General features: G+C 36.1%; 1 protein-coding gene across 1 annotated transcript in view; it reads left to right on the forward strand.

Moving 5' to 3' along the window:
• Nucleotides 1–15,181, forward strand: part of ANKRD27 (ankyrin repeat domain 27) — a 79,456-nt gene that overhangs the window by 40,186 nt on the left and 24,089 nt on the right. The window contains 3 exon segments of the mRNA XM_072632077.1: nucleotides 232–364; nucleotides 3,900–3,992; nucleotides 5,218–5,345. Of these exon segments, the coding sequence (XP_072488178.1) occupies nucleotides 232–364; nucleotides 3,900–3,992; nucleotides 5,218–5,345 (354 nt within the window).

Consider the following 15,181-nt stretch of genomic DNA (forward strand, 5'->3'; position numbering starts at 1 on the left):
GGGCAGAGTACGGAGTTGTACTGTTGTTCTTTAATTCTCTTGGATCAGTTTAAGATTAAGATTAAGCAGAGATGGAAGTCAGATTGATCAGATTAACTGAACAATGCCATTTCTACTGTTGATAGTCTTAGTCAACTTAGTTTTGGTACATCCAGTGGGCTGACTGTAGATTTTTTTGTGTGTGTGTCAGCAGATTTCATTATAACTTTTCTTTTCTTTTTTCCTTGTTAGGATGGCAAATTTGAGTTACATCAAAAACTTCAGATTTAGTAGTTCAACAAAAGATGAATTGGGTTACTGCCTGACTTCAATAGAGGCTGCAATAGAGTATATTCGACAAGGAAATCTCTCTGAAAAGCCATCTGTAAGAATTTAGTTTGATTATTCCACTTATCATGGTATAATCCATTTGGTTTTGAAGGATTGAAGGGACAGGGTTCAAATGCCTCTTGCAGAGGAATGGAGTTACGCTACTTCTTGAGGAGGTGTGTGTGGGTGAAGGGAAGCTGAGCTTGAGCCTTCTGACATCATCTTCTGACACCAGTAAAAAGACCTGGTTATTCACTTCAGTTTGTCTAATGAAACACATGATAACATTTAAATTTTGGCTCAGTTCATCTCTGAGCCAACAGTAATGTCCAGCCTTGCCCATTTCTATTCTTTCTGGGTCCATCATGAAAGTGGACAGCTTAAAGGAAGGCTGATAGTTGAGGTGCCAGTCACTGCTGTTATTCCAGGATATGAGAAGCACACCCAGAGATTTGCTGCAAAATATAATTCACTTGTTAAATTGTGTAAGGTTTATTATGTTCATGATATAATGGTCTAAATGACAGTTTTATCTGCTTTTCATTTTATTAGTATTATGCTAACACATCTAAATGCTGATTTAACTAGGAGAGTTATATTCCTAATTAGTATTTCAATTTTAAATTTCAGATTACATAAAGAACACATGGATTCTTCATAATTTTGCAGCATTCACTTTTGAATTTTTGTGCTTCTTTTGTTCACATTGTTAATAGTCATTTTGTGTATTGTTTTCATGTCTCTTTCTTCACTCTGTATCATTTCATTTAAATCTTTCCATGCCTCTCTGTATTATTATCGTTTGTGGTTTGTTACAGTACAGTAATATTCCATTACTCTATGTATTACAGTTTGTTTAGCTGTTTCCCAGTTGATGGGCATCTACTTTGTTTTCACTTCTTGCTATCAGAAAAAAGTGCCACTGTAATTATTTTGGTGCATATAGGGACTTTGTTCTTAACTTTATTCCTTAGGAAATAAATCTAGTAATGGAGTCTCTGGGTCAAAGCGTATGGACATTTAGTCATTTTATTTGCATATTCCAAGTTGCTTTGCAGAATGGTTGCACTGATTCATAGCTTCACCAACATTGCACTAGTATATCTATAACTCCTCCAACATTGACTGTTCCCATCTTTCGTCATCTTTGACAGTTTGCTGGGTGGGAGGTAAAACCTCATAGTTGTTTTGATTTGCATTTCTCCTATTAGTGATTTAATTTGGTTGTTAATAGTTTTCAGTTCTTCTTTTGAGAACTGTTTGTTCGTATCCTTTGACCACTTATCTTTTGGGGAATGAATAACTTTTGGTCATAGTATATGTGTATACACATACTATGACCAAAAGTTATTCATATATATACACACACACACACACACACACTATTTATATGCTATACAATACAGGACAGTTTTCACTTTACATAAATTACATTTACTCAAATTTGACTTTATTTCAAGAATTCCGAAAGAAATCTGCATTCCAAAAAAACCCCCACCTTTGTTAATATTACTGTGTAGTACTGTGTTTTTTCTCTCTCTGTGTGTAATTATTCTTCCAAAAGGAAAGCAGACAAATAGATGTGTGTGAGGAGATTGCTACCAACTGCCGTTGCTCCCAGATCAGGGGCTTGGCTTGAGATCTCTGCCTCCAAGAGTAGAGACCTTTGCCCCATTCTACCCATGTGTCTGTCTTCCATCTGTCTGGGTCTTGTTTGTCTCTTCTTGGTGCTTGGATGTCACCCAACCTCTCCTTTCTGCATGTGTCTGCCATCATGTTTTCTTCTTCTTGGTCCTGGCCAGGCCCCCACAGGGCTGCCACATTCTTCCTCCTGCTCTTGCTTCTTTGTCCCTAGCCCCAGCTGTCTTTGAATCATGTGCCAGCCCTCCACGGGTGCATGGCCTCTTTCTGTCTTCCTCTCTTCCTTTCCCACATCCCAAGACAAATTTGCATTGTGTAAAAATTACTTTACATAGAGGACTGAGGGAATGGTCTACGTGTGTAAAGCACGAACTGTTTGTATACATATGTGCTTATATGTATATATGCACATGTGCATGTATCTGGGTATATATAATATATACATGCACTGTGTATGTTTATGTGTGTATGTTTATATATCCTCTTATCTAAGAAATTTGGTGAAAAGATTCCCTCCCCCCCATTTCATTTCTTTCCTTATCTTAAGTACATTAATTTTGTTTGTACAGAAGCTTTTCAGTTTCATGTAATCAAAGTTATCTGTTTTATTTTTTGTACTTGCCTCTGACTCTTGTTTGGTTAAGAATACATCACCAAAACTAACTATGAGAATTATATGATTTGTTTCTAATTTTTTATTTAATTTTGTCTACTTTAATATTAAGGTCATGTATCCATTTGGAATGTATTATGGATACGGTATAAGGTATTTGATCTAAACCTAATTTCTCCCAGGCTGTTTTCCATGAAGTTTTGTCAGATAAGAAGGTTTTTCCTAAGTCATTTAGATTTTCTAGTTTATCAGATGCTTGATTATTGAGTTCCATTGTTTCTGATTCTCCCCTCTCTATTCCATTGTTTTACCTTGATTTTTTTTTTTTTTTACCAGTACCAGGTGGTTTTGATGACTCTTGTTTTATAATATGGTATGACATCTGGAAGTGCTATACTCTTTGTTTCTACTTATGTATTAGAGATTAAAAGAGAGAGATTAAGGTACTTGGAAAACCATATGAAACAACTAAAGCAGCTGTAATTAAAAAAAAAAAACCTCCATTAAAGGGTACAAAAACAGCATACCTTAACTCTACAAAGCTGTTGGACACTTATGTTGGGATAATTTTCCAGGGATGGCAGAAGCTTGTTCGTCATTTATTTCTGTCATGCAGACACAGAACATGTTTCGACGCTTGAAAAATTAATTTCTGCTCTTTATAAGATCTAATTTGATGATTAGCCAGGGAACAGTTGTAATTAGTCCTCTCCTTACTTCTTTTCATACTTTCACAGAAGAGGCATCTTTTTCTTCCTGTTTATTATTCTATTTAAGTATAAAGGTTCAATAGCTGTGATAACTTTGTGTCTGTCACCCAGGCAACCACCCTTCCGTCATGGTATGGGGGCAAAATTTTTGACCTATCTCTGACAGTATTCTCTGATATTAATTAATCTTATATTACTTTAATAATTAAACTAATTACTAATTAAATTAATTTCAATATCTTAAATGTCTTTATAAGTGAATTAAATGTCCCTTAGAGTCTGTTAACTTTTAAAAAATAATTTTTACTGTCTTCGAATGTAATTAGTTCTCTTTCTAATGCTATGTATTTTATTTCATGCATTTATTGTGTGAATTTACATATTACTTTGAGAAAGGGGCTATGAGCTTCATCAAATTGCTAAAGATGTTCATGACTCAAGAAAAAGTTAAGAATCTCTACCCTAAATGTAACCTCTCATAAGTGAGAGAAAATAGAAAAGAACACATCAACTGTTTTATCTTTTTCAGTTAGAAATTGTGAAGATTAAGTAATCTTTGCTATTATATTATCTCTACTATGATATATATCTTATTTGTAATTTAAAAGTGTTTTTTTGTCTTCTAGGAATCTGAGGGCTTTAGTGATAAACTGTCCCTTAGGCAGAGAATGAACTTATTATCCCAGATGAGTTCGACTCCTATTGATTGTTTGTTTAAGGTAAGATGACTCTTATAACTTGGGATTATAAATGCTAGCTTGTTTTTTTTTTTTATTAAGACATTTATACCTAGCCATATGTTGTCAGTCAAAAAGCATTTATTAAGTGCCTGTTACTTGCTAGATACTGTGATAAGTGCAGAGGATACAAAAAGAGACAAAAGCAATCCTTTCCTTCAAGGAGCTCACTCTGATGGGAGAGACCGTGAGCAAACATATATGTACAAACAAGTTATGTGCAGGATAGATAGGAAATAATTAGGAGAGGGAAGGCTTTAAAAGGAAGGCTTTCCTATAGAAGATGGTATTTTAGTTGGGACTTGGAGGAAGCCAGGCAGATCATTAGGCAGAGATGAGGAAGGAGAGCACTTCAGGCATGGAGGACAGCCAGAGAAAATGTCCAGAGTTGAGAGATACAGTATTTTGTTCGTCAGATAGCAAGGAAGCCAGTGTCACTGTATAGAATTGTACCTGGCAAGGGGAATAAGATGTAAGAAGACTGCAAAGGTTGTGGAGGGGAGGGGTCCATGCTAGATTATGAAGGCCTTTGAACACCAAAAAAATGATTTTGTATTTGATTCCAGAGGTGATAGGGAGCTACTGGAGTTTATTGAGTAGAAGAGTGATGTGGTTGGACCTATAATTTAGGGAAATCACTTTGATGGCTGGATGGAAGATGGATTGGAATGGGAAGACACTTGAGGCAGGCAGACTCACCAGCAGACTACTGCAGTAATCCAGGTGTGAGTGGATGAGTGCCTGTACTAGAATAGTGGAAATGTCAGAGGAATAAGGGAGGCATATTCAAGATGTGTTACAGAGGTAAAATTGACAGACCTTGGCAACAGATTTGGATATTGTGTGTGAGAGATAGTGAAGAATCAAGGATGATAGGTAGATTGTGAGATGGTGGTGCCCTCTAGAGAAATAGAGAACCTGGGGGAGAGGAGGTTTAGGGGGAAAGATAATGCTAAAATCTGTGGGTGGTGGTAAAACTTTGTAGATAGGGAATGGCTATTTTTCTCAGTATAAGTACATTAATTTAGTATTCAGTTTAATTTCTCTCCCTCTCAACCCTCTGTCACCTATGCCAATTAAGTAGCTTTTAAAAGTTTTGAAAAAAAGAGACTTACAACTTGAAAAATTGAAGCCAAGCAACATTAGAATAGATTACACTATTTGACAGCATTTTATTATGTACCCTGTTTTTCTGGATTTATTGTAGCACATTGCTTCAGGTAACCTGGAAGAAGTAGAAAAACTTTTGTGTCAGGATGACCATGATAAAGACACCATTCAAAAAATGTGCCATCCTCTCTGCTTCTGCGACAACTGTGAGAAGTTGGTCTCTGGGTAAGATGGTCTTTGGGGATATAACACACTGCTTGGGAACATTTTGTTGAAAATATTGTGAGCTGGTCTAGAGGAAAGAGCAGTTAAGTTTTAATATTGGCCCTGCCACTTACTAGTCATATTACCTTAGGCAATCTTGTGACTTTGAAGAAACAATTTGTTTTTTACATTTCATGTATAAAATGGGGATAATACCACCTGTCCTTTAAATCCCAGGTCATACAAGCAAGATAGTTATAGAGAACCTGAAATGAGACAGTGTACATGAAAACTTTTGTAGACTTTAATGTGCTATACAGATGTAAAAAATTAGTTGCTCTTCCTGGCTTGTGAGGGGAAAAAAATCCTGCTTGCATAGTAATAGGGCATATCATTTTGATATTTGAACAAGTTTTTTCAGGCATTTTCTTCCATTTCCCATCACTCTTTCTTTTGAGACAGTGCACTTGATAGAAATGCTGCTGCTTCCTTGAAGCAAATGTAGTGTACAAAGTTGATGTCCTTCAGTAGAGCAATGGCTAAACAAACTGTAGTATATGAATATAATGGAATGTCATTTTGTAAGAAGTAGCAAATATAAAGAATTCAGAAAAACATAGGAAAACATTAATTTTGTACACAGTAAGTAAGCAGAACTAGGAAAACAAAATATTCAGTTACCACATTGACATGAATAAAAAAAGTTAAATGTTATGTAACTGTGATGACTAATCTTGAACCTGTAGAAGAAATGAAGAAATGCTTCTCTTTTATTGGAGAGTTTGAGGACTGTGCTAGGTAGGGTTGGCTGGTTGGTTTTGCTTAACTTTCTTTTTGTATGTTTCAAGAAATGGCTGACTTTGTGGGGAAGGAGTAGATGTGAAAATGACTGATGTTAAAGGAATCAATAAAACTTTTTTTTAAAGAAAGGCATGGCATACTGGAAAGAGTTCTGGACTTGGAATTAGGAAATCCTAGGCTCACATACTTGCTCTGACACGTCCTGATTTTGTGATGATTAACAAACCCATATGACTATGACTCTCTCTAAGCATAATTTTCCTTGGGAGTTCATTTATGATTTGTCACTTCTTTGAGATTGGGTTAAGTTGTCCTTTCTTTGTTCTGTTTCTTGTTTTGTTCTTTTCTTGGAATTTTATATTTTTGTAAATCCCCAGAGATTTAATTTAAATTGTTAGTATTCTTGGTGTCTAGTGAGGCAAAATAATTTCTCAGAATTTCCTTTATTTCTTCTTAATTTGTTGTGCATTTTTTCATTTTTAATACTGGTAACTTGGTTTTTTCTTTTAATAATTAAAATAATGGTTTTTATATTTAAAAATTTTTTTAAAACATTTATTAAAAATTATTAATCTCTTCTTTGATTTTTCAGATTCCTCTTTTGGTGTTTAATTGAATTTCTAAAAAATTTATTGATTTTCTATTTTTTTGGATGTTTAATTAACTGATCTGGTGTTTCTTTTGTTGATGAAAGATTTTTAGAAATTAATTTTTTCCTCTCAGGACTGTTTTAGTTGTATCCCATATATTTGGTATATCTATTCTTTTTATGATTTGTTCTTTGACCTACCAATTCTTTGGGATTAAATTATTTAGTGTTCAATTAATTTTTAATCCTTTCTTCAATGGCCCTTTGCTGATTATTTTTCTTTTATTGTAATAAGTAAAAATGTATTTAATATATCTGCTTTTCTTTATTGGTGAGGAATTGATGCCCTAATAGGTGGTTAGTATTTATAGAAGTGGTATGTACTCTTGCAGAATATGTATAATCATTTCTTTAACCATTTGCTAACTGTCTGAGATGTAACATATCTGATATAGTAAAAATATTTAACCCCTTAATGTCTTCCTTTTTAATGGTTAGATTTGTCTAGGTCTGAAAGGATTGCATTGAATGTCCCCATGAATATAGTTTTATTATCTACTTATCCCTGTAAATAATTTAAATTTTCTTATAATTATTTAGATACTGTATAAAGATTTGGTACATACATGTCAAGTATTGATGTTAATTGTCTCTGGTGCTTTTAAGGATAATATAATTTACTTTTTATCTTTTTAAAGCTACTCTTTTTCTTACTGTCTAGATTTGCCTACTCTTTTGCCCTTTTTTGTCTGATATAATGATTGCTACCCTACTTTTTTTTTCAAGTTCAGTTGAAGCTGAGATTTTGTTCTAGCCACTTGCTCTAATTATATGAATCTTTGTGTTTCTTATAAACAAATTGTTGACTTCTACTTTCTCATCCATTCTGCTATATGCTTCTGTTTTATGGGTGAGTTCATTGCATTCATCTTCTGTTATTATGGTTAACTATATTCTCCTCCATCCTATTTTCTAATACTTTTTCCTTTGCTTCCTGCTTTCTCTTTGCAAAAAAAAGAGGGTAATGAGTCAGGAGTATGGGCAGCGCTGGTGATGTAAACATGATACAAACTAGTTCTGCTCTCCTGCTCCTCTTCTCTTCCCTTTCCCCAGCACCAGACACAAGTCATTACTTCCTTTTCTTTTGAACTCCTTCACAATTTGCCTTCTGATTAATGTTGTTTTGTTTATGATTCATCCCTTCCCAAGTCTACTCATACTTTTATTCCCTCTCCGCATCTCTCATTTCCCTGTAAATCAAATTATATTTTGATGCACCCTCCTTGACTGCCTCAGATGAAAGTGAGGTTTAAGTGATGTCTGTTCCTCTCACACCTCTCTCTTCTTCTTTTTATTTTTTCTTTAACATCACATCAAAATGTAACTAAATGACTACCAGGTCTTTTGTCATATTTAACTCCCTTTGTGATCCTTGATGACACTAGGGTTCTGAAGTGACACTTGTTTCCTCTTTCCTTTTAAAAATGTAAACACTTCATCCTCATATGGTTCCTTCCACCTGACTAAAAATATTTACCTTTTTTTGGTTTCAGCTCTGTGTTAGTAACATCTCATTGTTTCTACTTAGCTGTCCCCATTTGCCATGATGATTGCTTAGAAATCTTGTTTTTTCATTAAAGGGTTCCTTTTCCCTTTGCAGGGGGAAAATATTCAGTTTTGTTGGGTAAGTTATTCTTGATTGTAAGATTATATTTTCTGCCTTTTGGAATATCATATTCCAAGTTCTCCCCTTCTTTATAGCTGCCAATCCTTGTATGATCCTGATTATGGTTCCTTGGAACTTGAACTCCCTCTTTCTGGATGTTTTCTGTATTTTTTTTTCGACTTGGAAGTCTTTGACTTTCCTGGGAATTTTTTTTTTCAGGAGGTAATTAGTGTATTACTTTAATGTTTACTTTTGCCTTTAGGTTCTCATAGGTCTAGGCAATTTTCATTTATGATTTCCTGAAATATAACGTCCGGAATTTTTTATTATTAAGGTTTCATAGGTATGCAATGATTCTCTAAGTCAGTTGTTTGTGTTAGCAGGTATCTTACATTTTCTTCTGTTTTTTTCAGTCTCTTGATTTTATTCTAATATTTCATACTCTCTAATGAAGTCATTGTTCCAGTTTTCATGGAGCTTGTCACTTGGATAAGGTTTACGAATTCTGTTCTAGTCCATTTGCTTTCAGTTCTTTACTCAAGAGCTTCCTTTTTATTTTTTAATTCTTTCCTGAAGCACTTTTATTTTTATCTCTTACTTCATTTCTCCTAGGACTCAGGTGGAGCCTTGAAGTCACATGTGACCCTCTGGGTCTGAATCCAAACTTCACGGAACAAATCCTTTTATTAAGGGGATTTGTTTTGTGAAGTTCAGGTTTAGTCAAAGAGCCGTACTTGAGGACCTTGAAGGTCTCACATGTGCCTCGAGGCTGCAGGTTCCCCAGTCCTGTAGATATTCATGTAGTCCTTTTGGAAAAATCAATTTCTTTTTAGTTTCTCCCTCATAGTTATTCCAGAATTACTTTTTGTGGGATCTCTAAACTTTAAATAACATTTTATTTAGTGTTGCTTTTGGTTTACTCATCACTTCAGCTTTAGTTCTTTAATTGGGGCTTTTGTGCTAGGATATGTCCTTTCCCCCCATGCTTTTGGGTAATGTGTCAACCCTGCTTGATCTTGCTCTTAGTTCCCTAGGTTTCTGTGAAGATGTCCTATGGGGGTTAAGCCTCTGTGGATCTTTGAAGTTCTGAGCACTATATCTTGATGGTCCTCTATGTCATCTCAAGACAAGGTAATAGAGACTTTGGACCACAGGTATGTCTAAGTCATGTTCCCTGCCCTCTACTAATGTTCCCAAGAGCCCTTACTATGGGTTAACAGCCATCCTAGTCTTTTCTTGGGAAAGCTCTCTGGTCTTACTGTGTAGACAAAGAGCCCTATAGGCTACATGTGTCTCTGTGTTGTGATGTTCGAATCTCATTGGAGGCAAGGTTCAATGTGAAAACCAAGAAGAAAAAGGATCTGAATAGAGGGGAATCGTGACCTGTGTCAGGAAGGTCAGCATGATTAAGAACCTCCTTGGAGGGTGGAAGAATGTTATATAGAGGAGAAAAAAAGATGAGAACCCATTGCATACTTGGAATTAAGAAACAAATTTGAGGCTCTTCCTGAAGATAAAGGGGCTTGATAGCCTGAAGAGGGAGTAGCTGCTTGCTTTCCAACTAAAGACAAAATAGATTCAAATGAGAGATCATCCTGTAAGAGCCAGAAAAAGAAAGAGGTATAAGACATGAATATTAGTAGTTAGTGGCTTCCTGCTGAAGGTAATGAGAAAGCTATTTATGAGTCTAATAATGACAACAGAAAATTGTAATTTTTCCTGTTCATGCTTATAAGACATGATAATCTCCTTAAGATTCATGAAAACAGATAACTATTGCCCACTCTTGCTTTCTGAAGTGGTTTCAAATGGTACTGTGAAAAGGAACACTAAAAAGCATTGCCAAAGGTTTTGTATCTTGAAACCGAAGACCTCAAGGGCACAGTTGGTGCTTTTGTCCCTGTTGCCCAATAGAGATCAAGGATTCTGATGTAGAAAGTGAACAACTTGTTAAAAAGATGATGTCTAAGAATGGAATTTGGATTTTTCAGTCAGGGTTTAAAATGTAAGAGTGATGTCCTCTTGAACAAGTTTAGAGTAGACATAACAAAAAATGTAAGAATGTGTTGTGTTTTCCAAATTCAGAGGTAACTTAAATCCAAGAAAGGAATCAGTAATAAAACCTGAGAACTCCAGTATTAACAAACAAATGTACTAAATATGACTGACAAGCAAGATGAACTGGAGATTCAGTTATAAGGAAGCAACTGTGATTTCAGAGGTATCAGTAAGGCTTTATTGGATGAAAGCTATGACTAGAATTTGACTTTGGAAAGGGGGCTGTGATAGGTCAGGCTTGACTTAAAATGGGCTGATGGTTCAGGTTTGGAATTAGGATGAAATGAGACAGTTGTAGAAAATTTAATAGTTTAGGAGACAGAGTCAAGATAATGTTTGGAAGAAGTACAGTGAGCTTTCTCCCGAGCTCTCCTCAAGATCCCTCAAGCAGATCTAGAAAACACATGTGAATACTAATCAGAAAATCCAAGAAAAAATTCATTTTTCCAGCTCATGGAAAGGAGATACACAGAGACATCTCTTAGACAGTAAAGACAGGGTCTAACCAGGAATGGCTGTGCAGGACATTCATTCTAGCCCAAGGACAGGCTGTGTACAAAAACAAGAAGAAGTTCCAGTTCTACCATAGTGGGGTCTAAATTTGTATAGGCTGCAAACACCTGTCACTCACTGCTCAGTTCTGGATCATATATGTTAGGGTAGACTTTACCTAGGGGTGGAGTTCCAGGTAAGGAGTAGTTGTGGTCCCTATCCTATACCAAGCAAGGAAGAAGTTCAGAAACAGGTAGTAGCTCTGTGACTCGGACTCTTGCAGCAGAGTGGGGATTCTTAGGTCTATCATTTAACCCAGTTTGAAGTTTGCAGAATAATAAATAGGGTAGGAATCCTGACCTAGACCAAAGAGAAACTAACATTTCTTTCACTCTGAACCAGCGCAGCTTTCTAGCTAACTGATAGTAACTGAGTCTAGCAGCAATTTACTAAAACTTCATCTGAGGCAAACTCATCCTTGTTGCTCAGACTGAAATACAAGTCAGGAACTTGCAGATATCAGATGGCAGGGGCGGGGGTTGGGGTTAGGGAGGGGTGTAGAGTGATCAGACTTTACCCTTTATCAGACTGCTTTGGGAATACTGAAAGCCTGCAGATCTCTAGTCTGTGGTGTTCCTGAGATCCTCGAATGACAACAGTCGCTATCCCCCAAAAGAAGCAGCAAAACCAGCATGAAGTCTGAAGTAAAAAAAATAGGCTAGAAGAATGGGCAATCAAAAATCTCACCATAGGGGCAACTAGGTGGCGCAGTGAGTAGAGCATGGCCGTAGAATTAGGAGGACCCTGAATTCAAATCCAGCCTCAGACACTTGACACACAGCTGTGTGACTTTGGGTAGGTCACTTAACACCAATTGCCTTATCTTCCCCCCTCTAAAAAGAAAAATCTCACCCTAAAAAGATATGTAGTGACAGAGGTGCTCAGGACACAAACTCATAAAAAAAGAGTAACTCAAATATTGTAAGTGAAACCTCAAAGAAAAACACAGCTTATACACAAATTCAACTAGAATTCCTAGAAGAAATGAAGCAAGAGTTTTAAAAAATTAATTTTTTTTTAATCAATGAAATGAGAGTGCTGGAGGACAAAATTGGGAAAGAAATGAGAGTTATGGAGGAAAGAATTGGAAAGGGCAGGGAGGGAATAAACATCTCCATCAAACCTACTATGGTCCAGGAACTGTGCTAATAAACATATTACAAATATTATCCCATTTGATCCTTTTAACAATCCTGTGAGATAGGTGCTATTATTCTCATTTTATAGTTGAGGAAACTGAGACAAAGGTTAAGTGATTTGCCCAGGGTCCCATAGCAAGTTAGTATCTGAGGTCAGATTTAAACTCAGTTCCTCCTGACTGCAGGCACAGCATCCTATTCATTGTGCCACCTGGCTGCTTCAGCTAGGGATTAACAGCTTGTCAGAAGGTATACAAAACCTTGCCCAAGTAACAAACTCTATGAAAATTAGAATGATCTAAGCAATAACTTCAATGAGCCAATGACTTCATGAGACAACAACAAATATTAAAACAAAGAAAATATAAGATAACAGCAAAAACCACCAACCTGGGTAATAAACAGGTTGAGAAGAACAAATTTAAGAATCTTTAGGCTACCTGAATATCATGACCAAAGGAAAACCCAACATCATATTTCAAAAAATCTTAGAAGAAAATTCCCCTAGCTTTCTTAGAAACAAAGGGTGAAGTGGAAATACAAAGAATTTGCTGATTCTTGAAAGAAATTCTAAAATGAAAAATTACAGGAATATTATAGCTAAAATCCAGACCATTTTGGGAACACTTGAAAGCTTCTGGGTCAAAAATACTGCAGAGCAATCAGAAAGAAAGAATTCAGGTATTAAGGAGCCACAGTCAGAACATAGCCATGAGTAGAAAGAAACAGAGAGTTTGGACTATAATATCCTAGAAGGTAAAGGATATAGGCTATCCTCAAGAATAATTTATTAAGCAAAATGGAATATAATCTTACAGACTGGAAATTAAACTTTAATGAATTAGATGACTTTCAAGCATTCCTGATGAAAAGACTTGATTTGCATAGAAACTTTAAAGTCCAAACACAGGAATTAAAAAGAAGCAATAAAAGGAGAAACATGAGTGGACAGTTATGAGGGACTAAGCAGTGATAAACAATTTACATTATAATATAAGGAAATGATACATGTGTCTCTGAACTCTGTCATCATTGTGGGTGAGAGAAGGACTCTCATTAGTCAGAAGACTTGATAGTGCTTCCTTTACATTCTTATAGTATGAAAGACTGGAAATTGAGGGGAAGAGGAATATATAATACATGAGGGAGAAGGTGGGGAAGGTAGGTAGGAAAAATTATCTTTCACAATTGGAGTACACAATTAGATTCTCATTTGATTCTCATTCTCATCTCACAAACAACTGAGTACAGTAATATGTTTCATTCATTCAAGTTTCAAATCTAGATATTCTCAGCTCTGCCTCAGTTAAATCTAGTTCATAATTAAGTAAAGACACTGTGATGTCATTAGTTCCCTTTGAGAATGACTGAAAACAACAACGTCCTTGACTCTTCATTCTCATCTCCTGCCTCTACCCTGCCCCTTCCAATCAGTGGGCAAGTCCTGCTGTTTCTACCTTCATAGCATTTCTCGTGTATGATCCCTTCTTTGGATTACTACCAGCACCTTGGTGCATGCTCTCATCACCCCATGCATAGACTAGTTCAGTATCCTGCTAGGTGGTTTTCCTTGCCTCTTATCCAGTTCATTTTCCACTCAATTGTCAAACTGATTTTCCTAAAAAGTAGATTTGACTGTATCATTCCTATATTCAGTAAACTTCAGAGACTCCTTATTATCTCCAGGATTAAATACAAAATACTCTCTTTGGCTTTCAAACCCTTCATAACCTGGCTACTTCCAACCTTTCCAGTTTTATTAATCTCACTCCCACCCATGTTCTCTGCCAACCAGTGGCAGAGGCCTCCTTCCTCTTCCTTGCAGAAGACACTGTCTCCCAACTCTCGCCATTTTCACTGGCTCTCCTCCATGTCTGGAACATGCTTTTTCATCTCTGTCTCCTAGCTTCCCTGGCACCCTTCAGGTTTTAGTTAAAGTTGCACCTTCTTCAAGAAGCCTGGTACAGTCTTCCTTAATCTCAGTCTTCCTTAATCTTAGAAATTTCCCTCCAAAACTACCCTCAGTTTATCCTGCATTTTTCTCATCTGGTTATAGTTGTTTGCATCTTCTCTCCCCCATTAGACTGTGAGATTCTTGAGAACAGCGGGTTTTTTTGGCCTTTCTTTGTATCCCCAGTGCTTTTGACAGTACCTGGTTTATAGTGGGTGCTTAATAAATGTTTTTTGACTGACTGACTCAACAGAGAAACAGAAAGGAAAGAGTTTAAGAGAAAAGGGGGAATAAAAGAGAGGGTAGATTAATAGAGAGATTAGTCCTAAGCAAAACAAACTTTTAAGGATGTACAAAATGTGCGTATTTCTCTGTGTTTTGGCAAAGAATTGGAGGTGGTACCCGTCAGTTGGAATGGTTGAACAAATTAAGATATATAAATGAATGGAATACTGTTGTTATGTAAGATGATAAAAGGATTGGTTTCAGAGGAACCTGGAAAGAATTGGGTGAACTGAACAAAAATGAAGTGAGCAGAACCAAGATAACAATTTCTGGATTATTAGCAATATTCTAAAAACAAGTAGCTTTGATTTTTTAAAAAGTCAATTTTTTATTTTTAGGCTTGTGTTCTTTCTATCCTGTCTCAACCCTTTCCCCTATTGAGAAAGAAGGAAAAAGAAGAACCTGTTACAAACATGTTTAATTGAGCAAAACAAATTCCTGCTTTGGCCATGTCCAAACAGAAAGTATGTCATTTGTTCTGAGTCCATTACCTCTCTGTTAGGAGGCAGGCAGCGTGTTTTGTCATGAGTCTTCTGGAAGTGTGGGTGGTTATTATGTAATTGTTCTACAAGTTGTTCTCCTGGTTCAGCTCATCTCATTCAACATCAATTCATACAAATCTTCTCAGACATCTCAAACTGCCCTTTTCATCCTAACGGTATACTAGTATTCGATATCATGTACCACAACTTGTTCAGCCTTTCTGCAGTTGTCTGACACTCCCTCAGTTTCCAGTTCTTCGCTGCCACAAAAGGAGCTGCAATAAGTAATTTTGTATATAAAGGTCTTTTTTCTTTGCTCTCTTTAGGGTATAGG

This window comes from Notamacropus eugenii, chromosome 1, assembly GCF_028372415.1.
Source record: "Notamacropus eugenii isolate mMacEug1 chromosome 1, mMacEug1.pri_v2, whole genome shotgun sequence".
NCBI lineage: Eukaryota > Metazoa > Chordata > Mammalia > Diprotodontia > Macropodidae > Notamacropus > Notamacropus eugenii.